This window comes from Cnephaeus nilssonii, assembly GCF_951640355.1.
Source record: "Cnephaeus nilssonii genome assembly, chromosome: 11".
Lineage (NCBI taxonomy): Eukaryota > Metazoa > Chordata > Mammalia > Chiroptera > Vespertilionidae > Cnephaeus > Cnephaeus nilssonii.
The window spans coordinates 88,335,234-88,362,934 of NC_137082.1; the positions used below are offsets into that span (position 1 = coordinate 88,335,234).

Below are 27,701 nucleotides of genomic sequence, written 5' to 3' on the forward strand. Positions count from 1 at the left end.
TAATCCTCTTTTTTTTGGCATGAAATTCGACATTTTTAAGTGTAAAAATATCTATGATGTTAACATCTTCAGCAAATTTGATATACATATCAAATCGTATATATATCAACATATGTGTAACTCCATCTATTGAGAAAAAAATCCGCATTAACCGGTACACCTAGTATTTATCAAAATAAGGAGGGCATGCTCATACCTATTGCAGTCTTTATTTCTGCAGCTGGCCATGTGGTCACAGATAGTATTCATAGCCATCTTCTTCCACTACCACTTCATATTCTTTTGTCATCAAGTAACTCAGCTGGTCATGGTTTTTTGCCTGTTGGGTTGATCCAAACCTTAATTCCTGAAGACTGGGCCATTACCAGTCCTCCCTGAATTAGGTTGTGTTAATTTTCAATTGATTTTAATCATAAGATGTGGGAGTAATAAGAGATGATGCCTAGAGGACTGACTGTATTTCAGATATGCATTTCGTTACTCCCATTGTGTAGTAGCAAGACAGTTTCCCCTTCTCCATCAGAATAAATCACCCAGACAGAACAGTAACCCTCATTTTTGTTTGTTAATTTAGAGGAGTCCAGGGTCGGGTGAAAGTCTGAACTTCTAGTTCAGTGGAATAATTGTTGTGTTCACGGGTGGAAGGCCTTTCCGTTGGGTCTAAAACCTCTGGATGAGCAGACCTTAGGCCTTGGGGATGGAAAACAAAACTTTGGCTGGTGGGACATTAGGGGTAGGAGTGAGTGGAGCCATTTCCATTCCCATCCCTTGATGCATGCACCGGTGAGTCCTGACAAAGGAAGAAATGGCACCATGTGTTGGATGCTGATTAAGATCAGATACTACATCTTGGAGGACATTGCCTTAGACCCACAAGGCATTAGCGTTATAAAGAAAAGACCTGGAGAAACAGTTAAACTTGAGTATCTTTATGATAGGTTTGATATAGAGCCAGTAGTGATGTAGAAATCTGATAGGTCAGAGTGTGAGATAATACAGGAAATGGAGGGAAACTTAGTAAGGCCTGTTTGTTCAGATTCTTCTCAGTATCTCCTGTCTTCGGAGATGAGGATGCTCCTTTACTCTGGGTTCATGGTTCTGCTTTCCTGATTGAACTTGAGATTTTCACCACCTGGTATACGACACACAGCATCTCCCAGCTATTCAATTAACAGCAGTCTAAGTGCTGTCACGAAGGGATTTTTCAGCTGTAATTAAGGTCCCAAATCAGGTGATTATAAGAAAAGGAGATTAATCTGGTCTAACCTAATTAGGTGAGCCCATACAAGAGATTGGGCTTTTCCTGGGAAAGGAAATTTGAAGTGTAAGAAGGGTTTTGATAGGAGATTCTTCGTTGCTGGCTTGAAACTGGAGTGGGCCGAATAGTAAGGACCTGAGGAAGTCACTAGGGTCCCACAGCAGTAGGCATTGCGGACAGCCAACAAGAAAACGGGGGTCTCAGTCAGACAGGGGCAGGAAATAACTTCTACCACGAACCTGAGGAGGCTGAATGCGAATCGCCCTGGTGGAGTCTCAGGTGAGAACTCAGAAGCCCACCCCTTGAATGGGAGACACTGAGCAGAGAACCCAGCCACGCCGTGCCTCAGCTCTGAACCTCGGAGTCTGAGATGGTAAGTGGGCGTTGTTTTAAGCTGTTAAATCTGTTTATGCAGCCACACAAACTAACACAGAGCCACTCCCTTAACTTTCACTTCTTTTCTTTTTTTTCATGTCCATGAGTTCTTTCTTTTTTTTTTCTTTTTTGCTCAATCTCTCACCCTCCCGTCAACCCCACCACCAGAGGTGTCTGCCTGCTCTCGATGTATAAGTCTGTCTCTATTTTGCTTGTTAGTTCATTTTGTTCATTAAATTCCACATGTGAGTGACATCATATGGTGCTTGTCTTTCTCTGACTGAATTATTTCACTTAGCATGATGCTCTCCAAGTCCATCCGTGCTGTTGCAAAGGGTAAAATTTTCTTCATTTTTATGGCAAAGTAGTATTCCATTGTGTAAATGTACCACAGCTTTTTTAGCCACTCATGGACACTCGGGTTGCTTTCCATCTTAGCTGTTGTAAAGAATGCAGCAATGAACTTATATTCTTTCGAATTAGTGTTTTAGGTTTCTTTGGATAAATTTCCAGAAGTGGAGTTTGCTAAGGCAGTTCCATTTTTAATTTTCTGAGTTAATGTCATACCTCTTTCCACGGTGGCTGCTCCACTCTGCATTCCCACCAACAGTGCATGAAGGTTCCCTTTCTCCATCACTTACTACTTGTTGATTTATTGATGATAGCCATTCTGACAGGTGTGAGGTGATATCTTATTGTTGCTGTAACTTGCATTTCTCTAATGATTAGTGGCATTGAGCATCTTTTCATAAGTCTATTGGCCATGTGTATGTCCTCTTTGGAGAAGTGTCTATTTAGGCCCTTTGCCTTTTTTTAAATTGGATTGTTGTGTGTGTGTGTGTGTGTGTGTGTGTGTGTGTGTGTGTGTGTAAGTTGAGTTTTATAAGTTCTTTATATATTTTGAGTATTAACCCCCAATTTTACTTCTGTAACATTAATTGACATCATTCCTACCTTAGACTTTAAAACTAGTCTTTAGATCCTTAATTTTCCTTCCAAAGCAGATGCTCTTAAGAGCATTAGACTAGAAGAGGTTTGGCCACCACAGTTAAAACCAAATCTCCCAAGTTTCCCCTAAGGCCTTGGAGGTATGTTGAGGTTTAGAAAGGTGAAGCCACCTCTGTAGAAGCTCAGCTTGCTGCTACCCCCTGAATTGGGAATCTGCCTGGCACACCCTGGGTTCATGATTCACAAAGCCTAAGTCAGAAAATACCAGGAAAATTGGCTGATAACACTCTCCGTTTAAAAAGTTTTGAGCTGAAAAATACCTCAAATTTCATTTGGTATAAATTTAGTCAAGATGAAGTTTTAGAATGTATCTCCTTCGCAATAATACAGCCATCATTTATACTGTGACTAAGAATGCACTTATCCTAAGGGCTAGCTATTAGCAGATTCTTTCCAGAGGAAATTGAGAATGAACCTGGACTGATGCAGAGCCACTGATCTCTTGGAAGTGCATAAAAGTGCAGCAGGAACCCATCTGGGGTCTGTACTGAACTATGAAGTGACCATGGCAATGGAGTGTTGTTCTAGGGGAAAAGCCCAGATACACGGAGAGAGCCTGATAGAGAAATGTCTGGGGAGGAACGCAGCCTCTGTCCAGGGACCACTGAAACTTCAGTCGGAGTTCTGCTGACGTGTTTACGGAGTATTGTGGTGAACAGAGTTTGAGAAATAGGCGCTTTAAACCTTGATATTACTTGTGTTTCTAATGGGGGGAAAGGGCGTCAAAAATTGACTTTTTCATAGGATTCTCTTACAGTAAAGCTGTAACAAACTCTGGGTGTAGTGCATTGCAATAAAGCAAATTATATAAAATGGAACTATGAAGATACTAATATTTGTAAGCATTAATGCTTTTACCGTCCATGAGTGCAATTTCCAGATATGAAAACACTAGGACTAAGTCATTAAGGAGTATCAGGGACGAAGATGAACTGGAAAGGTACTATCCTAAAGGCATTTAAATTAAATTTAAATATAAAAAAAAAACTGCAGGCCTGTATATTGCCAGGTTTGTGATTCAGGAATTAGAAGATAGTTGAACGTGATAAAAAGCTGTTTGCCTTTTATTCTGCTTTTGGATTTTTTGAAGGCTCCTTTAACTGAGGGACAGAAGACCAGCATATAGTTATTAACCATGAATTAGTAACTGATTAATAACTATTAAGTGGTTATTAAACATTAGTAATGGTTTCTGAAAACACAGGGTTTAATCTCCATTGCCATGGTCTTCTTCTCACTTACCCCCTTCTGGCCGCTAAGCCACCTTCCATATTCCTGGACTGCTCTGTGGTGACATTGACCACCAGGGTCCCTTCTGGGCAGCATTCTCGGGACAGAGGCAGACCCCTGTGCTGCAGCCATCCTCTGACATCTGGGCTTTCCTCCCTCTTCCTTCTCAACGTATCCAGTCAAAGCAGGAGCGGATCCCCTACCCGTGGTCGGCAAACTGCAGCTCGCGAGCCACATGTGGCTCTTTGGCCCATTGAGTGTGGCTCTTCCACAAAATACCATGGCCTGGGCGAGTCTATTTTGAAGAAGTGGCGTTAGAAGAAGTTTAAGTTTTAAAAATTTGGCTCTCCAAAGAAATTTCAATCACTGTACTGTTGATATTTGGCTCTGCTAACTAATGAGTTTGCCGACCACTGCCCTAGCCTCGTCCTTTTTTTCATTCAGGTTTTCATCTGTTTGTCTGAAAGCAAATCAGCCTCTTCATCTGAGTAGCAAAAATGAGGACAGGTGGAGAGCTGTTGTAGGACTCACTTACTGTGCTCATTCCATCTCCCATAATAGGTCAAAGCCCATGGGCATTTCATTAATTTATTTATATGTTCCCCTGTGGAAACTACCACATATTGTCTGTAGTCATGTTGGCTCTGTTTTATGACAAAGGGACTAACATCAATTCTTTTGAATTTCTGATGTTCTATCTGACATCTGTAATGACCTTGGGAAGAATTTGAAGCAATAATATTAAGAATTCAGCATTCCTTTAGCAATTTTAGGTTTTATATATATATACGTGCAACCACGCAATTTCTTTAACATAGCTGAGGAGTGTCCATGAGTTCAGTCCAGAAGCCTCTCAAATAGTAGCCTGTACCAGATGTTTCTGCGGGAGTAGAACATATAATGTACCTTATTTTGCAAAACTACACAATAGGTAGACATTTCTTTTTCACCCCAGCTGGTGATCAGTTTATGCCCTGAAGCTTGGAGATTTATAGTCCTTGTAATTTTATCCTAAACAGAGTAATTGGGGATGCTCTTCCATTGCTATTACTTTAATTAGTGTTGAAGACTTTGCCAAGATGTTAAATTTCAAGGTAATGAATTTCATCTGAGTAAGATCTGCTAGGTAGGTGTGATCATCTTAAGACAGCTAATATCCTCACAAATGATTTTCTTATTAATTTTAGAGTTCTTATTTATTTAGGATTTTTACCCCAGCTTATTCTAAAGTCACTTAAGGAATGTTATGCCAATGACAAGTCACTAAGTCTGCTTCTAACAAGATCAAAGGCCAACACAAGAAATGCTCTGAAACATGCCAGGGGTTTTTTTTTAACAGACAATTTGCACAAAATAATTAAATGTGCACAAGAGTATAAAATAATTTTTTTAAAGTTTTAATGTTCAGGAAAACTAAGTTATAATTTAATTCATCATGGTTTCCCCAGCAGCAGACTTTTCATCTTGTTGGGTGTGTGTTTTCTTTTGTTATTTGATATTCCAGGGGGAATTAAAAAGAAATGCTTAGGTAAAGTTGCGCTTTACAAAATTTTCTTATAAAGAGAAATCTCTCATCAAAGACCATGGCCTTATTTTTGTAAAAATTAATTGTTTAAAATACGTTTGGTTTATATGAACAGAAATCACAAGTGTTTGTCATCGTCATCTTAGGCCCAGTTTCATTTATAGGTGTGTCTTCTCATCAGCATGGGTTTCCTTTGACATTTATGTCTTCTCTCTGTGGAAAATGCTGGCTTTCCCCCACCATTTTCTGGCCATAAGGACGCATGCGGGGGTACAGAATATTCACCAAAAACAAATGGAGAGATAAGAACAGGGAAGATGTTTGGTATGATAACCCAACATTAAAGCTGACTGGATATGAAAGTGAACAGAGTTGTTCAGTAGTTGAATGTCAACCTATGAACCAGGAGGTCATGGTTCAGTTCCCAGTCAGGGCACATGCCTGGATTGTGGGCTCGGTCCCCAGTGTGGGGCATGCAGGAGGCAGCCAATCAGTGATTCTCTCGCATCATTGATGTTTCTGTCTCTCTCCCTCTCCCTTCCTCTCTGACATCAATAAAAATATATTTAAAAAAAGGAAGTGGACGGAGTGAAGCCTGCCATAGACAGTGTGGCTCTGCCTTTGTATTCTCCTCCAGTGCTGAGTTCTTCACTTTATCATTTAGGAAAACATACTCTATCCCAGAATTCCATCATCCAGCTGTCTAATAAATGAATACGGTATCTAGCTGGAAAATTAAAGAGAAAGAAAACTCCAAAACTAATTTTTCCAGAGTAAATCTAAATTTTGAATATAATTAGCAGGATTGAATGCACATGGTCATCGATCTTCTATTTTTAATTTTTTCCATTAATTCTTTTTTCTTAGCACGAAGGTTGGATATAAGAAGAAAATTAATATATGGAATTGTCTAACCAAGTGAGCAAAGAATTTGGTTGCCGATCCATTTTTCCTATATGGGAAACTGGAGAGAAAGTGAGACTGTGCTAGTACGGATCTGAGTGGTTTTAGGCTAGAGAGTTTATTTTAGAAAACTACATTTATACTAAAGCTATGAAAAATTACAATATTCTTCTACCCAAGTATAAAGGTGAAGTTTATTATCCACCTTAAATTTTGATATGTCATTTATGAATTTATGAAAGCAGGATAAATGCTTTATCTTTAATAAAACAGTTTGGTAGAGACTCACTGAAACCTTCTCATTTGTCAGTTTTGGCAATGTGAAAAGTTGGGGGGAAGAAAATCAATAGACAAATCCTACTTTCATGTTCAAGAAAAATATAAAGCACTAGGGAAGAAAATTCAAGTTACAAATTTCATTATTATCTTATTAAATAGAGCTACAATGGACTATAATAATTATTATTTGAATTTCATATTAGTAATCCTTCTTTATAGTTTACTATGGGTTTTCACTTACACTTCGTTATTTTATTTTTATAACCATCATTTAGGCCATTGGGGCAAATTTTATTCTCATGAACAGAGGGTATCAGTATTACATACCTAGTACATAATAAATTTGATACCTGTTATTCCTCTTATATCTTACTGCTATCCCTGTATTGATTGTGTTTAAATAAATGGTTGCTTTTTCCTTATTATAAATAGACTGAGAAAAGGTAAGTAGTAACATGCAAAATTGGTAAGGCTTGGGAAGGGGTAGGAGTAGGAAGGAGGGAGTCAATAGGGGAAAAACGAAAGTGGACATTTGTAATACTTTCAACAAAAAAAGATCAATTTTTAAAAAAAGGAATCGCACTGAATAACCCTACTATAGCCCTAAAACTAACTATAATAATAAAAGCGTAACATACTAATTAGACTAGACCCGTAGTCGGCAAACTGCAGCTCGCGAGCCACATGCAGCTCTTTGGCCTCTTGAGTGTGGCTCTTCCACAAAATCACAAAATACCACGGCCTGGGCGAGTCTGTTTTGAAGAAGTGGCGTTAGAAGAAGTTTAAGTTTAAAAAATTTGGCTCTCCAAAGAAATTTCAATCGTCGTACTGTTGATATTTGGCTCTGTTGACTAATGAGTTTGCCGACCACTGGACTAGACAGTCGAACAACCTTCTGGACGTCCTTCCGGATGAAGCTGGTGCTGCGAGGGCCGAGCCCTTTGCACGAATTTCATGCATTGAGCCTCTAGTTATAAATAAAAAAAACAAACTGTGGTATGTACATACTAGTACAATGGAATAGTATTCATCAATAAAAAGAAATGGGCTATCAAACCATGCAAAAAAAAAAAAATGGTTAGGGGGATGTTTGACTTGCCCAAAATCAAAGCAAACAATTTCTAGCCTTAAGAAATTAAACAAACAATCTATCACATTAACAAAGGAAAGAAGAAAATGATCAAATTTTAGTCTCAATAGATATAGAAATTTAAAATAGAAAATAAAAATAGTTTGTGAAATTTAAAAGCCATTCATGATAATTCTCAGCAAACAAGAAATATAAAGTAATTCATTTAACATGATAAAAGATGGCTTTAGAAGCTACAATTATTTGAAAATATTATTTGCACATAGGAAGTTCAAAGGATTCCACAGATAAACTGCTAAAATTAATTCATGAATTTGGGGAAATCAGTGGATATAAAATGAAAAAAATGTATTTCCATGCACTAGCCACAAATAACTAGAAAATAAAATCTTGCAGGGCCAGCATGGCTCAGTGGTTGAGCATCAACCTATGAACTAGGACAGTGGTCGGCAAACTCATTAGTCAACAGAGCCAAATATCAACAGTACAACGATTGAAATTTCTTTTGAGAGCCAAATTTTTAAAACTGAAACGTCTTCTAACACCACTTCTTCAAAATAGACTCGCCCGGGCCGTGGCATTTTGTGGAAGAGCCACACTCAAGGGGCCAAAGAGCCGCATGTGGCTCGCGAGCCGTAGTTTGCCAACCATGGAACTAGGAGGTCGTGGTGGTTCGATTCCTGGTCAGGGCACATCCCTGAGTTGCAGGCTCGATCCCCAGTGTGGGGCGTGCAGGAGGCAGCTGATTTATGATTCTCTCTCATCACTGATGTTTCTATCCCTCTCTCTCTCTCTCTTCCTCTCTCTGAAATAAATAAAAATATATTTAAAAAAAAGAAAATATTAAAATGGATACTATTTATAAATGAATAACTAAACATCAAATACTTAGGTATACTAGTATATCTACCAAAAATTTCACATGTTATATAAATGTCTATTCACTATGTGTGTAACTGAAACTAAATATAATATTGTAAGTCAACTGTAATTGAAACTTTTTTTTTTCAAAAAAGAGAATACTGTGGGTTGTAATTATATGAAGATCAGAACCAACAAAGCCTGTGTGTTGGGAGTGTGGTTCGTCACTGACAGCAAATGGGTGTGAGGGAAGCTCCTGGGTGATTTGTTTCCATATTTTTATCCAGGTGGTGGTTTTGTAAGGCTATTTAGTTATAAAAAAATTATCAGTTCTTATAATTACATATAGCAATCTTTTATAAAAGATACATACAAATTTCAAAATTTTTGCATTTCTTTATAAAACAGAATAAGGTGAGTACTGAATATACTAGTATATTCTGGATTAAAAGAGCAGTTTTGACAAGTTTATTCTCCTTGCATTATGTAGATAGACATAAAGCTGTATGATTATCTCAGAAGCCCAGCAATCTGTTTATAAGTACATTTGTAATAGTTGGTTACTATTTCTGAAAGTTTAAAGAATAGTTCACCCAACAATTTCTTAGCCTGTCCATATACTTTGTGTTTTGCATCAGTCACCATACTTGAATCTTACTTGTAGTAACTACATCTGACTTGGAAAGAGGGGGCAGGCTGGACCCGGCTACAACTTTAACGAGGAACAAATACATTATTGTGCTACAAGCACACCAGCTGACAGCTCAGAAGCAAGCGTGCAGAAATACGCCCAGAACAGCAGCAGGAAAGGAAAAACAAGACCTTGAGAGCAGGCAGGGGTGATTGATTTGCTGATTTGTTTTTGTCTTGGATAATTTCCCTAGAAGAAATAGTCTCTAATAGAAGTGTTTTCTGGTGGTTGGGTTGTTTTTTAAAAAACTAGATGTTAAATTTTTACTAATTCAAACAATTTTTCAAAACATGCAAGCACTTTTGTAAAAACATTTGCACGGTCAGCTAATCAGCAGACAAGTTAATTATTATTAACTGGAGAAAGTTTTACTTAGAATTTTTCACTAATTTTAATTTTAGCACTATAAAATATAATCAATGAACAGTCAAGTGGATGAAAAATGTATTCCAAATTAGAGATGATAGTTTATCTATCACGGTTAACATAAGCAGTGATTTAGTTAGAGGCTCATGGCATAGTCCGTATCATGTTCGAATTGATTTTTCATTGTTTATTGATATGCTACAAGTTACTTCACATACTAACAGAAAACAAATGTTTCATACAAAATGAATGAGTTATTGAAGTTTTTTTTTAATTCGCTTATTAATGAACTTGTTGCAAAGAAGCTGTAATGCTTGATTTTCCACCATTAAACTGTTAGTTTTTATGAAACATATTATTAATTTTCCTAAACCTACCAGCTAGCACAATACCTGGATCATCTTAGTAGTTTTATATTGCTACCATAATAAATTACTGCAAACTTAGAGGCCTATAATAGCACTAAGTTATTAGAGTCCAGCTCTGAATGTCAGAAGTCACGTGAGACTCCGTGGGTTCAAATCAAGTTGTTGGGAGGGCTGCGTTCCTTTTTGGAGACTTGAGGAAGGCGTCCGCTTCCTTGCTCGCTCTGATTTGTGGTGAGAGTCAGGTTCCTGTTTACATGCCGGCTGGTAGCTGAGGGCTCTTTCCACCTTCCAGAGACCATCTGCATTCCTTGGCTTGCAGCCTCCTCCGTCAGTCTCCAAAGGGAGAAGAGGAAATGGTTCTTGTGCTTCAGTTTTCTTCTGCTGCTTCCTTTCTTCCTCTGAACTTCAGCCTGGGAAGACTCTTCACTTTCAAGAATCCACGTGATTAGGTAATCCCAACTAGATGATCAGAAAAATCTCTTCATCTCGAGATCCGTGTCCTTAGTCACGTCGCAAGGCCCCCTTTGCCATGAAGAGGAGCATATTCACAGGTTTCCGGGGCTGGAGCGCCAATGGTTCGCCACGAGAAGCCCCAAGGACATGCCTTCTGAGGGGCTAACTGGATCCCTGGGGTCTGGAGGAATGGATGGCCTACGTGGACTTCAGATAGCTCCCATGAATTTTATCTTATTCAAAATCAAGCTCATGAGTGTCTCCTTTTAAGTGGGTCCAAATTTCCACACCTAACAGCATCTCAACAGGATTCCACATGATGGCTGTCCTTGGGCCAAATGTTACTCTGAGGTCAAAGGAAGGTAGACATAGCACAACACTGAAGTTTCTGGAGTGGATGTAGTATTTGATTCCAGAGGCTCAGCCTCCCTTCTTTTCTTCCTCTTTCTTTCTTTTCTTTTCTTTTTTTTTTTTTTGGACAAAAATAGAAGAAACTTTCAGGAGGAAGAAAAATTGGTCTGACATTGGCCAGTGCACAGGAGGTAGGGAATGAAACCTGGCTCAAAGAAAGGCTGAATCCTAGGACACTGAGTAACATTGCCGTTCTCATCTGAAGAGAGTGGTGTATAAAGTGCTGTTTCTATTTAAAGCATGTATCACGTCTTCATATTTAAGTCACTGAAATAGGCAGGGAATGTATATTGCTTTGTTCAAAAATTTCTGGGCTAAGACTATTTGAATGCTGCTTTTGTATCCTTACATACTTTCCTTTTTCTTAAAGTATTCATATCCATCTGCAAGCCTGAAGAGCCTCTGTAATTTTTAAAAATCAACTAGTTATTTCATGTGAGACTGTCTTACCATTTTTTTTTTATTTTAATCTCCCGAGTTGTGAGAACGCAGCTTAGCAAAGTATACAAAGGCAGCAAAGCAGGTAGCTTAGATTTCTGTTAGTCTTCCAAGGAGAACCCACAAGTAAACTGGAATACAACACAGAGATGACACAGTAAAATGCTTTTACAAACTAGGATGTAAAGAACTGGAAACCTTATTATTTTCCTCAGTAAACATGTAAATGGATAAATTCCTGTAATTGTGAAATGTTTCTCTACAGAATGAACAAAACCCTATAAAATGCCATCCCTGTGTAATACTCTGAAATGTCCACTCATTTATGAATACCCCTTCAGAAGGAGATAATAAAAATCATCACTGTTCAATGCACCCATTTTCTCTGTGGAGGTAGCTCTGCGTTCAACCGGCATGAATATTGTCCAGTTTCACTCACCTATTCATTTGTTCAATAATAGTTACTGAGAGGCAACTTGTACCACACACAGGGGCAAAAATATTAATAAGAAAGGTCACAAAAGGTGGAAATGAATATTGCAGGTATTATATTAATGATAATAAAACATGAAGACTAATACATCATGCTGATTGCAGTGAGAGAGATATGCATTGTACAGTATTACACCATTGAGGCTTACCTAGTGCCTGTTTTCCAAGAAAAGTTGGAAATATTAATACTTACACTTTTCAACACATATTAGTACATATTCCCAGTATAAAATAGGCAGCAAACTTGGATGATCCCAGCTTCTAGAATATTATTTTTTCATATTGGGATTAAGTTATTTGGAGGAGTAGATGCATCTCAAGATCAGTATCTATAGAAAATGGCCTTAGGTATTTTATTCTATTTTAAACGTATTTTTAATTATAGTTGACATACAGGATTGTATTAGTTTCAGGTGTACAGCATAGTGATTCAACATTTATACACCTTACAAAGTAATCACCACAATGTCTAATAACTATCACGTACATAGTTATTAGGATGTTTCTGACGCTATTCCCTATGTTGTAAATTACATCCTCATGACTTATTTTACATACTTTTTTTTTGAAAGTTTGTTTCTTATTCTCCTTTCCCTTTTCTGCTCATCCCCCCCATCCCACCCCTCTGGCAACCATCACTTTGTTCTCTGTATCTATGAATTTGTTCCTGTTTTGCTTGTTCATTGTATTATTTTTTAGTTTCCACAGAAAAGTGAAATCTTATGGTATTTGTCTTTCTCTGTCTGACTTAGTTCACTTAGTATTTTGCCCTCTAGATCCATCCGTTCAAGATTTCACTTCTGATGGCTGAGTAATATTTCATGGTATATATGAACCACTCTTCATGATCCAACATCTGCGGATGGACACTTAGATTGCTTTCATGTCGTGGCAGTTGTAAATAATGCTGCAGTGAATTACAGGTGCATGTGTCTTTCTGGGATAGTGTGTGCGTTTTTTCCCTTCGGATAGATACCCAGAAAGAGAATGTCTGAGTCCAGGGAAGTCCTGTGTTTAGTTTTGTTTCTTGAGGAACCCCATACTGTTTCCCATAGAGGCTGCGTCCGTTTACACTCCCACCCACAGTGGTGAGGTTCCTTTCCCTTCACATCCTCAACAGCACTTGTTATCTCTTGTCTTCTTAATAAAAGCCTTTCTGACAGGTGTGAGGCGCTGTCTCGTGGTGGTTTTGATTTGCATCTCCCTGGTGGTAGTGAAGCTGAGCTTCTTTTCATGTGTCTGTTGGCCATTCCTATGTCCTCTGCCTTAGGTATTTTAAATCCTATTTCTACTTGAGCTACTTTATAAGGTTTGGTTGGTGCCCTAATGTGAAAAACAACATCAGGTGATTAGAGATGCCTGTGATCTTGATTTCTTAGAAAGAGGAATATCTGACTCATATCTCACTGGAAGGAGCCAAAAGAGGGAGGCATGAATAATAATTCTATGCATGGGATATTTTATTAGACTGAAAATTACTTCCTGTCCTTATATCTGGCACCTCTGTGACAATAGGCCCAATGTCTCCTGGCTCTTCATCCCAAGGAAAACACACTGGGACTTTTTTTTTTAAACTCAAAAAATGTTTTTCTCTCTGAGCAAAGAATTTATTTGAAAGATGGATGTAACTCTACTAGTATAGAATATTTAAAAATTAGAGCATTCATACATATCAGTCTGAAGTCTTAAGACTCTAATTCACATCCACGATTAGGAAGTGCTATACTCCCAGAAAGGGTATTAGACGGATGTGAAGACTGTCTCCAGCCTTCATACTGCTCTCTTCCTGTGTGGTATTGAACAACAATCTGACTTTTCTGGCCTCCAGTTTTTAAAATTTCTATTCCTTATGGTCCTCCATCAAATTGTTAATACTCTCTCTGGGACATAAAAATGGCTGCCATTGTCAAGAAGGGCTTTGATTTTCTACTTCATGGGCTCTCTAGTATTTGCGTGTAATATAATCAGCATACATTATTTTATAACAGATGGGTTTTGTAAAGAAATATTTAAATTCTGGTATAACATGAATGTTGCAATGAAATTGGCATTAAGCTTAAAAAATATTTTCAAGATTAAGCAGTGTCTGCAAACATAAGGTGAGATCAGGTTGCCTGACCATATCAGTAGGAAGTCACAAATGTCATATATTTTCGTTTTCAACGAGTTTACTTAATTCATGCCACAGTATACATTCTGGAACCATTTAGGTCCATTTTTTCCTCATTTGTAATGCAGTTCCCAGGCTCAGTTCTTAGAGTCTCTGCATTTATGTAGCACATTCGTACTTTACGATAAAGTTAGTTGATCATTCCTTCACTCCTTTTGCTGATGACCTTTAAAGCGGCATAATTAGAATAAGTTGTGGTTATTGTGTTGGAATCTCTATCCCATGGGCCGGCCAGCCGGCGCATTAATTCTCTGCATCACCCACTCCCTGCACAGTGCCATCAGCACAAGATACGATTCTTTGTAATTACATAAGGAAAGGGTCTATTTAGTGTTAACTGACCTTTCCGTGGCTGATCAGCCTTCTCCACCAGTGAAGTAGAAATGTATATCATTAAAATGTGAGTAAATAGGAAACCTTCAAAATCTTTAACCATTCCAGCCAGGAGGTGCACGTGAAGAGGAGATGGTTCCGTTTGCCACGTGAAATGGTGAGAAGAGCAGCAGACCTTAAAACTGCATTTTAACCTATTGACCAGTGGACCCTATAGTTAAATTCTGATAATGCATGGGAATCCTTAAAAAGGAAATAATATGCAAATGTCTTTTTATTTTTGATCTTAAGCAGTATTAGAGGGTACATTATTTAACTCAAATACATACTCAGGATTAAAATAGAAAGTTTCCTTAATAATAAATACATTTAGGGGCATTATTACAGTGCCTGTCGTTTAGAATGTACACGTAGTTTAACAACTTATTTTATGTGTACAGGGTATACCAAAAATGTGTACACACTTTAACAGCAGATAGCTCAATTTTGAAAATGAAATGTATTTTAATAAACACTGCCTTTATAATTATTCAAAGAGTGTGTATAGATTTTTGGGACACCCTATCTATATATTATTTTTAATCCTCACTGGAGAATATGTGTGTTTATTGATTTTTAGAGAAAATCAAAGAAAGAGAGAAAAAACACACACAGAACATCCATGTGAGAGAGAACCATCAATCCGTTGCCTCCCTCATGCACCCCGACCTGGGGTCCAACCCGCAAGCTTTTTGGTATACAGGACGATGTTCCAACCAACCGAGCCACCCAGCCAGGGCTAAGTTAGAGATTTCTTTTTTTAAGTTGGAGATTTTAACTTGGAGGAAAGAATTTATTGGGACTGTAGGTTACATGACACTGATTTTAGTCTCCTTATCGTTTGTTTCTCTAATCAGTTATACTGGATACTTAGGGGGGACATACAATTATATTGAAGGAGACGATCACATACAAATTTAATAGCTAATGTAAGTGGCATGTGTATAGCATTTCCTAAAGCCATTGAGCTCTTAAAGGAGAAAGGCTGCAGTCAGCCTGGAGGTAATGGTTCCTTGTTTATGAACCACCCCCGCATTAACCGGGTGCTCTGACCTGTTTCACAAGCTTCTGCGTTCTAGGCCAGATAGTCCCTGGAAGAACACACGCAGGGCCTGTACATGAAATACCTTCAGCATCTGCTCACACGTGAACTCTGCCTGGGACCCGTGCTCATCGCTCTCACTAGAATGATCTCTCGTGGAACTACAATTCTTACTTGGATATGTCCTCACCCTCTGTCATGTAGCATGTATTCTGACGTAGTTAGCTTTGTGAATGCCTCAGTTCTCTTATCTGATCGCCAGCTCCTTCGGCCCTGACATTGTGTAATTTTTCATGCTGTCATCAATAATTCCTGGTCAAATATATACACGGAACAGAGGCAGAAATAATCAGGAACAAACAGGGTTCATACCAAGTGTTTGCAAATACCCAGTAACCCTTTCTCTGAGTTCTGAGAGGCAGTGTCCTAGTGTCCATTGGTGAGTTTTTGAGTAAATCGGCAGTAGCTAAATGTGTAAACCCGTCAGGCATCTGAGGTAAGGAGTCCCGTGTGTAGTCGGATCCGCGCACTGGAGTGGGGTAGCTAAGGAGAGTCTCGCTCTGGACTCTGGCAGCAGGTTTAATGGTCAGCTGAAGTGTGGCCGCTTTCATCCAACAGTGTCTTAAACGTGCTGTTTGACCTCTCTCAGTGTCTCCCGGAGTGCTCTGTGTATATAAGTTGCTCAATAAGTTGTTTTTTTTTTTTTTTAAAAATAACTTGGCGAACTAGAGAGGATTTTGTCAAACACAATCCTAGAGAGAGTTTGAGGCATGTCACAATGTTGATGCAGAAGACTGATTTGTTCACTTCAAAATCAAGAATGTTCAAGACTAATTATCGGACAGCTCATGTTGGACAAGAGACTGGTTTCCATGGCAGCACAGACAAAGAAGGGGGTCCTGGGAGAGTTAAAACAGTTCCTTGCTCCTCTGAGGCTTCAGGGTATCGACACATATCATCCTCACAGACTGGCTCCTTGGGAACACTGGGGAGAACCCTCGTTTCTGTAGTAATTGGTGTATAGATTTTAAGGGGGCAGCAATACCACAGCACCTCTACGCACACAGTAGGCGATGCCCTTAGTAAACTGCATGTTTCCTCCCTGTCTGTTAGGGAATCGGCATGGATTTCAGCATTTGTGTTCACTATGCTCATTCCCATGAATCACAAAGAACGCTTTCAAAGCGACAGTGCTAACAAAGGGACGTGCAGCCGCCATGTCTCATTTATCCTAAAATCTACCCCCTGCACATTCTAGGAATCCGCTTTAATAACATCAAAGCACCACTGAATGCAAAACTATCGACACAGTGCCCCGAACTGGCAGAAATGTGCCAAAGGTATGTGTGGGGACTGAGGAGACATAATAGATGACCTCAGTGGTGTCATGGGTGAGCATATGTGCAGGATCTCATGCCCCTGAAACATGGGGGCTTGGAATGAAGTATTATTATGATGCTGGGCATCTGTGGGATACTAAATATGTGGGTACACTTTATTGTTTACACTACTAGTAATATTGAAAGTCATACCGTCGACCTAATCTAATGCAGGAGTCACAGGTAATAATTGAATAGTCCTAAAGGAGCTAAGGAAACATCTTCTACACATACGTGTACAGTGCTAATATTTTAATTATAACCATCTGTCTAGAATGTTTAGATTAAGTTGTTTTTTTCTTATAATCTTCTTTGCCATCAGTCCATCTTAATTTACAAAAGAAAACAGTTCCACTGGACTTAGACTTCCTCCAGGGTCAGTGTGTCTGGCTGGACCTCGGCAGGTCTCGATGGGCAGAGGCATTCTGCTGCATTCAGCCTAGGCAACATGTAAGCTATTCACAGATACTCACCATGTCTCTTCTCTGTATCAAGCCACACTTCCAATGTTGCATCATCTTGATCATCATTGATAATTGGAATAGAATAAATATCAATAAGTCTGGCTTTGAGGTGTCATTTCATTTAGACCTTTTGGGGTGAATTTAAAACATACAGAAATATAATAAATGAAAAAGTTTTGTGTATTTTATAATTACACATTTGTGTGATTTTTGAATATAAATCTCTCCTACAAGACATCAAATTTTTGAGGTTTACAATTATATCTCAGAGCGCGTCATACAGTAATTAATCAATGAAAAGTTATGAATAAGTAACTGGAATGAAAATGAATGAGTGAAATAATATTGTAAATCAACTCACAGTGCAGTTATTTTAATCTACAGAGAGTTTTTCTTAATGGTTTTAGAAACAAGTTATTTTTTAAGTTCACATTTAGCCAAGACCATACATAGACAGGTTATACAGACAGATTCATCTAGATTTGAATTGAAAAACCTATGAAAGTCATCATCTTCTCTTACTAGTTTCTTCTTTCTTCTCACCCTTTATCACCAGCCCAACTTTTGTGCCTGTATTAAATATTTTCTACGGCTATTATGTTATTACTAGAGGCCTGGTGCACGAAATTTGTGCATGGGGGTGGGGTCCCCTCAGCCCAGCCTGCACCCTCTCCAATCCAGGACCCCTTGGGGGATGTCTGAGTGCCAGTTTAGGCCCCATCCTGGCAGTCAGACATCCCTCTCACAATCCTGGACCACTGGCTCCTAATTGCTCACCTGCTTGCCTGCCTGGTCACTCCTACCTGCCCCCCCTGCTGACCTAGTCATCCCTAACTTCCCCCCTCTGCCAGCCTAGTTGCCCCTTACTGCCCCCCCTACCAGCCTAATCGCCCCCAATTCCCCCCCCCCCCACTGGCCTGGTCGCCTCTTACTGCCCCCCCCCCTACTGGCCTGGTCACCCCCAACTGTCCCCCCTGCTGGCCTGATTGCCCCTAACTGTCCCCCCTGCTGGCCTGGTTGCCCCTCACAGCCCCTCCCCACCAGCCTGGTGGCCCCACTCAGCCTGCTTGTTCAGTTGTTTGGTCATCCCTCACTAACCCCCCTGCCAGCCTGGTCATAGGCAGCCATCTTGTGAGGGTGTGAGGGTCAATTTGCATATTACCTCTTTATTATATAGGATTTTATAATATGTTCAATTCCATAGTGGTAGCATTATTTCTGCTGGACATTTTCTACCAATAATGATTATTCCCTCTTTGTCTCATTTGTACATTATAATACTGTTGGTTAAAATTAAAACAGTCAGAGTTGTGAGGTGGAACCACATTTAAACATAAAAAACACTTTTAGTGTCAGCAGAATGCCATTATTTAAAGTGAAGAACGCTGAAACTTTATTGCGCAACTGAAGGTCACTGGCTTTCAGGAATAGATGGTGAATGGGCAAATCCTTCCATGTACCTGTTACTGGGAAATGGTAATGTAAAATATCATGACTGATACACAAATGTTTTGAAGATTCATTGGCTTAACTCCACAATTCAGTTTCCTGGTATTTACTCTAATTATGGCATGTAAAACAGTAAGAATGGTGTGATACATAAATTAAAAGTATATTTATTTGAAAGTAAAACTGCAGATTACACAGTTGAGCAAAGGATAAAATGCCAAATATATCCCCAATTAAGTGCCATTCAATAGGTTAATGCAAATCCTCCCGCTTTTATAGCATTCCTTTCAAATTCCATGTTTAAAGTAGCCATCTAAGGCTTGAAAGAAATGTAATTGAGAAATAGAATATAGCAGGGATCAGAGATAATGCTTATGTTCAATCAAACAACAAATAAGTTCAGAATGATTCCTTCTTCTGCCTCCAGAACATTTATTGAAGTTCCAAGTTAACCACTTGAAGATTAGATTTTAATATTAGTGTTAAGATATCAAAAAGAATTGTAACCATCTTTTTGAAAGTATTTGCACCAAATAAAAAATAACCATAGATACTTTGTCCTCCTACTGAAAGATAACTCTATGTGAATTTAGGCAAGTTTACTACATAGAAGTTTCTATCAAGTAAATATTTTCATTTTTAAAATAATTTAACATTAAATTATTGTGCCAGAATCAGGACAAGGACATTTAAAATGGTTCTCAGGTGATCATTTTGGCTTTTTTGAACAACAGCTATGACATAGCATAGTATTGATCATTAAGGATCAATATGGATACCAGGCTTTCATGGGAAATATGTTTGTTGACCTTAATAAATCTTCAAGTGTGTAAATACAGAAATACTTGTACAGGCAATTTTCTGCTGAATTACATTTTATCTATGCACATTCTTATACCACAGTATGTTTATAATAACTTATACTAAAGGTTTGATGTAATGGCAATCACATTTTTTGATTGCTTCACAGTGTTTATTTTCATGTCTAGTTATTTAATCATCATTATCATGATTAATCTGCATTTAAGTATTTTGAAAACTTTTTGCTACTATAAATAATGTTGTAATGAATAAAGCTTTTTTGCTTAGAGAACATTCCCATCAGAGGAATTACAAGTTTGAAAATACTTAAGGTTGTTGATAATTCCATATTTTTTGAAGGAGTCAGAGAAAATTTCTATGCTAGAAATATAAAAAGAATCAGCAGTTAAGCTGAATTCATACATCTAATTTAAAATGAGAGGTCAGCCCCTATTTGCTAGCAGTTAATGTTACAAAAGTTCTATTCTAAGTGGTTTATATTAGATTGGACATATATTTACTTAGTCATACATGTGTTACAAAGTTCTCAACTGCGTACAGAAGCAGATTTAACCTTTAATGCAGCTAAATAATACTAGTAAGAAATAATGGCTCTAATAGTTCTATTATGGATGCTTCTAAATGCTGAGTCCTTTTACTCTTTCCTTCTCTCTGTTTTGAGTGTTTTTTTGGGAGTGCCACCACTCTGAAACTTCTGGATGCAGGGTTCTACGCTCCCAACTGTCTTCAACCTATTTGAGCAGTGGGGCTCAGAGAAAGGACAAAGGGGTGGGAAACGGGAAGAAGGTTGCTAGGAGACTGTGTGGAGCCTTCCAGGACTGGGCCCTTCCTAAGGCATCATGGAAGGAAGTCCAGAAAAGAGGGGGGAACGAAAGGTAGACAGTCTCTGATAAATCAATGTGAAACAACAACAGCAGCAGCAGCATGAAGGAAAACTATGAGCCCAAGGAGTATATTGTTGTCAGGGGAAGCATCTTTTTGGTTTTATTGTTTTTCTGGAATATATAATATACTTTTAGATAATTCAAATGCTATAAATCCAAAAATAAGTTTAAATGATTTTAATGAAATATACCTATACATTTGTCTTTCAGAAACTGCAAGATGATTCCCTAGCAGAAAATCTACGTTTAGCTCAAGAGTATCAGAAATTACAGATGGAATTCTTAGCAGAGAAGGACAATTATTACAACCAATATGATCGACAGTTATCACTTAATGCTTCAATTAGAGATAAAAGAGAGGTAGGTTTTTAATTTTTTTTTAAATAATTATTTACTTGACATATATGATATAAAAAGTTACAAGTGGTCAGCCATGGGGTTTTGATTCTGATGGTGGTCCTATATATGCCAACAAATGGCATGTTTTCTTTTTGTAGAGTTCTGTGGTATATTTTATTAAGCATTTGAAATTTGATTTTGAAAGGATAGTTGGAAAATTTTTAAAAAATTAGTTTCTAATCCACCATTTTATATTACTTTGTTTTTAATGATTATGACCTGGAATACCAAATTTTTATATTTCGTACATTTACATATTTTATAGACTTCTAATTTCAATTCTGTCTATAGGTAACTTCCCATGAGGCATCTCTAAGTTGTCCTCATGATGTATGGGCTTCAAATTTTGGTTTCTGTTTTCTTTCAAATATGGGGCTTAATTAGAAACTTTGAGAAATAGTTGGCCTTCTTGGTTCCTGGAAATCGCTGGGAATTCTAATATATTCTGTAAAAACTTTCTGCAGTAATGAAAGTGGAAAAGGAAGACCTACAATATACCGCAATGAAAAGGACAGAGAACGCTTCATTGCTGGAGTGTTAGGTGCACCCCCTTCCTCAGTATCCTTCTCCAGACTCTCATGGACAAGAAAAAATTCTCTTTCTTTGACTCTTTGTTTCTTCCCAGAATTTAAATTTCAAAAATAGAGGCATGATTACTTTAAAAAAATATTTTTTTATTGATTTCAGAGAGGAAGGGAGAGGGAGAGAGAGATAGAAACACCAATGATGAGACAGCATCATTGATCAGCTGCCTCCTGCACGCCCCCCATTGGGGATCGAACCTGCAGCCTGGGTGAGTGCCCTGACCAGGAATCGAACCATGACCTCCTGGTTCATAGGTCGAAACTCAATCACTGAGCCACCCCAGCTGGGCAAGGCATGATTATTTTTTGACAGTTTAGCCATAAGAACCAGTAGACTGTAACGGATCCTTTGTCTTCTTGTTGTTACCATATCACTGTACTATAAATTAGCAGTTTAAAATCCCACCACAACACTCATCCCTCATTATTATGGAATACTGGGAAGACAGAGGGCCAGGATTGGAGTACCATCTGCACTGATACTAGCTCAGTGATCTTGGCAAGTAATTTACCTTTTCCAACTTTAGTTTTCTCATCGGGAAAATAAGATTTGCCTCAGAAGAAAATTAATTAGGAATAAAAAAGATATATCCATGGTTACTTTAAAAATAAAGGGATACCCTTTATTTTTGTGAGTGTTTGTAACTATTAAATTCACCTGGGATGCTGCCCACAAACCCCCTGTGCGTCTCATCCGTCTGCTCCCAATGCAGGTTCATGCTTCCCAGTATATTGGGAGAAAGGAACTGTGTGTTTCTCTTAAGAATTTGTATTGAAGCAGTAACAAGAGAAAGGTAGATCAATAGGTAAAGGTGTTTGGGAAAGAACAGAGAATACAATTCTTTATACCCAAATCGTAGTGTCCTGAAGCGGCCGTGCAGCGTTCAAAGGCAGCGTGTGTCCGTGGAGCCTCTGTCCGTTCACTCCATGCCTTTGACATTGTGATTGAGGTTAAACGTCTTCTGATTGTTGCTGGGAGTTGAGGAGGAGAAAAGCAGTTGCTATTTTGTATTTCTTTTTCTAACCAGGAGGGAAAGAAGAAAATCCTGTGTGCTTGTTATCGGTTTGCATAGAAGCCTTTGGCGACTAGTGAATATGTTAGATACCTGTATGAATAGTGAGGAACTCATGCCTTGAAGAGAGATTGCTGACATAGTGTTTGCACAGTAAGAACAAAATTGTGGGCGTGTCATTTTGGACTGAAAGCAGATCTTGGTTCAAGATCCAAGGAGTGAGACCCTCGCATGAGCAGATAGGGGGGCGCGCGAGGGGCCTGGGTTTCTGTTGGAGGGAGCCCTCGGACGGGTCCCTTTCAGCACACCTGTTCCAGGGGAACTGGCAGAGATTTATCTGTGCTTCCCCTCATTCCTCATTTCCGCCCTTCAGCGGTGGAGGTCACCCAGTGCAGGCTGCCCTTGTCACTGTCATGTCGGATCCATTTGCTGCGATGGACAGAGAGGCCTTATTGCTGCTGGGAGCCCTGTCAGGGAGAGATCGTATGTCACTGCGGCTAATGCACTGCTTATGCCGTGGAATTTGGCCATCAAACCTGCACAAACCCTTCAGTATTTTAGTCCATTTCCTTGATATCGCAATGTTTCCCATAGGTTCCAATCTTTCGACCAGCTTCCTTTTAGGCGCACGAAAGCACTGTTCCACACTGATTCCCTTGCCTGGTAAAACGGATCTCACTTTTAGGAATTTTTGTCTTATCTTTTTCCTATTTTAGAATAATGTCAATGCTTTCAAACATGCATTCCTTTTAGCATTACAAATAATTATATTTTAAGTACTGTGCTTCTTAGGGAGTATTATTTTCTCTACAAATTACACATTTTACATTTTTCTGTGTGTTTTTACGCCAAGAGTAGCAAATAAAATGTAATAGACGAGTAAAACAAGTTAAATCTGAAAATAAGAATGTTCGCTTCCTTAACACCATTTTGTGTACAGGTGCCTCGAGTGTTAGAATGTTATCATGTCCCTCTCGGTGATAAAATTAAGTCTGCTCGTTTTGCATGTGCTTCTTGATATTTTCCTGCGCTTTTAAAATTTGCAGTGATGGATGTCTCTCCCTTTGAAAAGCAGAAAGAAACAAAAAATGATTATGCAAAATTCTTGCCATGTCGCAAGGGTAATGACAGGATAGAATTCAGTCTAAAACTTAACAGATTTCAAAATTTAAAAATAACACTAAAGAGGAATGAAGAACAATGTCTGAAAAACAGGTTGGACTTCTATGTGAAAATAGACATTTTCATCAAAAGCTTTCCAATAGATATTTTATATCTACTTCCTTTTTAAAACGCCCATGAATATATTGATAACATCCCCATGTGTTTATTATAATTGCTACTTCAAGTTCTTCAAGCCTGCAAAGGGAGGTGACTTAGGCAAGTTTATCTCTTCTGTTGGCTAAAAACAAGGTATCTTCCAAGACTGGTTAAAATGTATTTTTAATTCTTTCATAAACCACGTGTAAAGCTCAACTTTGCCTACTGCAATTCCCAGCACAATCACACTAAGAGAATACAAATTATTACAGAGTCAGCCAGTGCTTAACAAGCACTTATGTAGACCAGGTATCTGCGCCATGCAATTTGCAAACATTATCTTTGTAATTTCCCTCAGTAATCCTGGAAAATGTTCTATTATTGTTATTATAATTGTCATCTCCAATATAAGGCATGCAACTGAGATTGAGCGTGTCATAGGTCACCCAAGTAGAGGGAGACTGACTGAAAAGGGAAGTCTTTCATTGTATTGTTAATTATCTTGCATGTATTCAAATTAGGCTCTGAGTGGTGATTTTTGTGTGCTTGTGTCTGTAAATAGAAAAGGATTTCTTTGCTAGGAAAACCATAATTTTTGAAATACTTTTTGCCTGCAACAGCTACTTAAAGATCCTGCCTCCCTTTCTTAGGACATAGGTATGTGTGCACACGCACACACTCTCTCACACACACATTTGTTCTAATGGAGTTGCCCCACTTCCTAGACTGATAAGCTTGCATTCATCACCTACTGTTCCCATCCTTTGACGAACTGACTCTCAGGAGATCTCTGAGGAGCATTTGTGACCCTGAGACAGGAGTAGGTGTCTGGTCATCTGTATTGTTTCACCTCAGTGAATCTCCCTTCTATTGTCTGAACTCTCAATGTTTATTTCTAGCTAATACTTTAGAAAGGTCAGTACCAGTTTCCAGGGAATAGTAGCCTTATGTATTCCTTTTTTTTAAAATATATTTTATTGATTTTTTACAGAGAGGAAGAGAGAGGGATAGAGAGTTAGGAACATCAATGAGAGAGAAACATCAATCAGCTGCCTCTTGCACACCCCCTACTGGGGTTGTGCCCGCAACCAAGGTACATGCCCTTGACCGGAATCGAACCTGGGACCCTGAGTCTGCAGGTCGACGCTCTATCCACTGAGCCAAACCGGTTTCGGCAGCCTTATGTATTCTTTATGCAATTTTGGAGTTACATAGCAAAAAGCTTTTTAATGTTAACACAGCAACACCTTGAAAGTGATGCATAGAGTGTGATGAGATCCCTGATATATCAAAGGTAAATTTTTCATATAGAGATATATTATATATATATATATATATATATATACTAGAGGCCTGGTGCATGAATTTGTGCACGGGTGGGGTTTGGCCAGCCTGCCCCAATGAGGGCTGATAGGGGTTGAGCTGGCATGGGGGAGGGGATGTGGACAGTTGGCTGGCTGGCCCTGCCCCGATTGGAGTAGGAGGGGCGATCAGGGGCGGGGTTGGTCAGGGGGAGGGGCCGCTGATGGTTGGGGGAGGGGGGTGCCAATCGGGGCCCCAATCAGGCCAGTTGGCTGCCACAATGCATGTCATAGCGACCTGTCATTGCAGGCATTCCAGTTGTTCCGGTGTTCCAGCCGCTTGGCTTTTTATATATATATCCTACCTAATAAAATAGTATTATGCAAATTGACCACACCTTTGCTACGCCCAAGCCATGCCCACCAGCCAAAGCCACGCCCACCAGCCAATCAGGGTGAGTATGCAAATTACCCAACAAAGATGGCGGTTAATTTGCATACACTGAGGGAGGGAGGAGTGAAGACTGAAGACAACTTAGAAGGAAAAGGGAGGAAAAGCAGAAAGCAAGGTGGCTGCCAGAGGGAAAGCCTGGGCGGGGCGGAGCGGGGCGGAGCTGGGCAGGCAGCAGCGGAGCATGGGTGCAGGCGCAGTGGCCACAGCGGTGGTGGCAGCGGCAGAGCACGCAGCTGCAGTGGCCGCTTGCAGGATTCTTCCTGCAAATGGGCTACTAGTAGATAATAAAAGGCTAATATGCAAATCGACCAAATGGTGGAACAACCGGTCGCTGTGATACACATTGACCACCAGGGGGCAGATGCTAAACGCAGGAGCTGCCCCCTGGTGGTCAGTGCGCTCCCACACGGGGAGCACTGCTCAGCCAGAAGTCAGGCTCATGGCTGGCAAGCACAGCCATGGTGGCGGGAGCCTCTCCAGCCTCCGTGGCAGCGCTGAGGATGTCCAACTGACGGACATCCCCCGAGGGCTCCCGGACTGCAAGAGGGTGCAGGTTGGGCTGAGGGGTGACTCCCCCCCGCCCCCCCGCCCAGTACACAAATTTTGTGCATAGGGCCTCTAGTATATATAGATGTATATATAAGTATATGTAATATATATATGTATATACACACACACACACACACACAAACACACACACTAGAGGCCCGATGCACGAAATTTGTTCAAGAGTAGGCCTTCGCAGCTCCGGCTGCCTCAGCCCTCGCAGCCCTGGCTTCATCTAGAAGGTCATCCAGACGGTCGATCTGCTGTTCGGCCATTTGGTCGATTTGCATATTACACTTTTATTATTATAGATATGTAAGTAATATCTGTGATTCTCCTCCCAAGAGGGTAATGTGGATATCTGGCAATGCCGGGAGATACTTTTGCTCATCACACCTGGGTATGGTTGGGGTTGGGGTTGGGGTTGGGGTTGTGTGCAGTGCTCCTGGTATCTGATGGTTAGAGAACAGGGACGATGATAAAAATCCTACAATGCACAGGACAGCCCCCTCAAACACACGCACACATAGAAACACACACACACACACACAAATAATTTCCATCCCCAAAATGTCAATAGAGTTATGGTTAAAAAACCCTAGTATATAGAGAAAAAGAGATTTGAACATAGAGATCTATATGTATATATAGTATATATATGATATGTACATACATATATATAATGCATGCCATATCTCCTTTTTTAAAGACTTAAGCTGCATTTGCATATTAAAAATTCTGAGAAATCCTATTTTAAGAAACCTGTTAGTTTTGTTAACCCTCAATTTCCTATTGTCCCTGAACCCTTGTTTAGGCAACCTATTTAAAACTGACTAAGTCATTAGTGGATTAAACCTTGGAAAACGTTATTCTGTATAGAACAGGAGAAAATTTCATATCATAAGTTGTACATTCAGAAAGTTTTCTTAATATAACTTTGATAAAGAAGTAAAAGTGTTCTTTATATTACCTGTAAAATTCTAGAAAAACTTGGAATATTTTCAAATAAATAGGTTATGTTCTTAGGAATCCATACAGATTCAGAACCCTGACTTTCCTTAATGCCACACTGTAGCTATAAAATGAAATAATAGTTTTTATTACTCAAAAGCCATTTAAAAATTACAATAAAGCAAGTAAAATGTTCATTGTATGCATCTCATATAATAGGTATATTTTCTACTTAGGCTTGTCTAATGCATGACTTACAACTGCAATTGATTTGCAATTCTGTGGGAGTAGCAGTATAATGATTTTTTTAGTTTTGAACTACACATATGCATCACAGTGACATAAACATTTGAGAAAACTGCTCTTGTAACCATCTTCTTCTTAATCTACAGAGCTGTATCTTATAATCATGTATTAACATAAATATTAATATGGAAAATGCATATTCATACACTCAACGTTTTCTTTAGGTCATTGGTTCTTTCTACAGAGTTCTATTCATATTGAATATGAGGAGGAATATCTATGGACAACTTATTTAATCCACCCGAGCTTCTGAAAAATGAAAGTATTAATGTCTCCCTAGCAAGATTGTTGTAAAAATATATAGTAATAGTTAACATTTATGATGCTCACCACATGCTAGGCATTTTACAAGCTTTTCCGTGTAATCTTATTTAATTTCCTTAACCCTATGAAACAGAAGTATATATTTAAGTATAAAGCACCTAAATAGTTATTCACCAAGTATATATTTTTCACAGACAAGAAATAACTACTGATAATTGTTATCGTTTTTTATATAAATATATGTCCCTTACTTTTTACACCAAATCTTGGTGTGGCTCTTCTAATTTAAAAAA

The 27,701-nt window shown here is 38.9% G+C and overlaps 1 protein-coding gene across 1 annotated transcript in view; it reads left to right on the forward strand.

Annotated features, from left to right (window-relative positions):
* Positions 1 to 22,296, forward strand: part of CCDC178 (coiled-coil domain containing 178) — a gene marked incomplete at both ends in the record, with an annotated part of 136,739 nt that extends 114,443 nt beyond the window's left edge. The window contains 2 exons of the mRNA XM_079783442.1: positions 20,541 to 20,690; positions 22,174 to 22,296. Of these exons, the coding sequence (XP_079639568.1) occupies positions 20,541 to 20,690; positions 22,174 to 22,296 (273 nt within the window). The remainder of the gene's footprint in view (positions 1 to 20,540; positions 20,691 to 22,173) is intronic.
* Between the last annotated feature and the right edge of the window lie 5,405 nt (positions 22,297 to 27,701).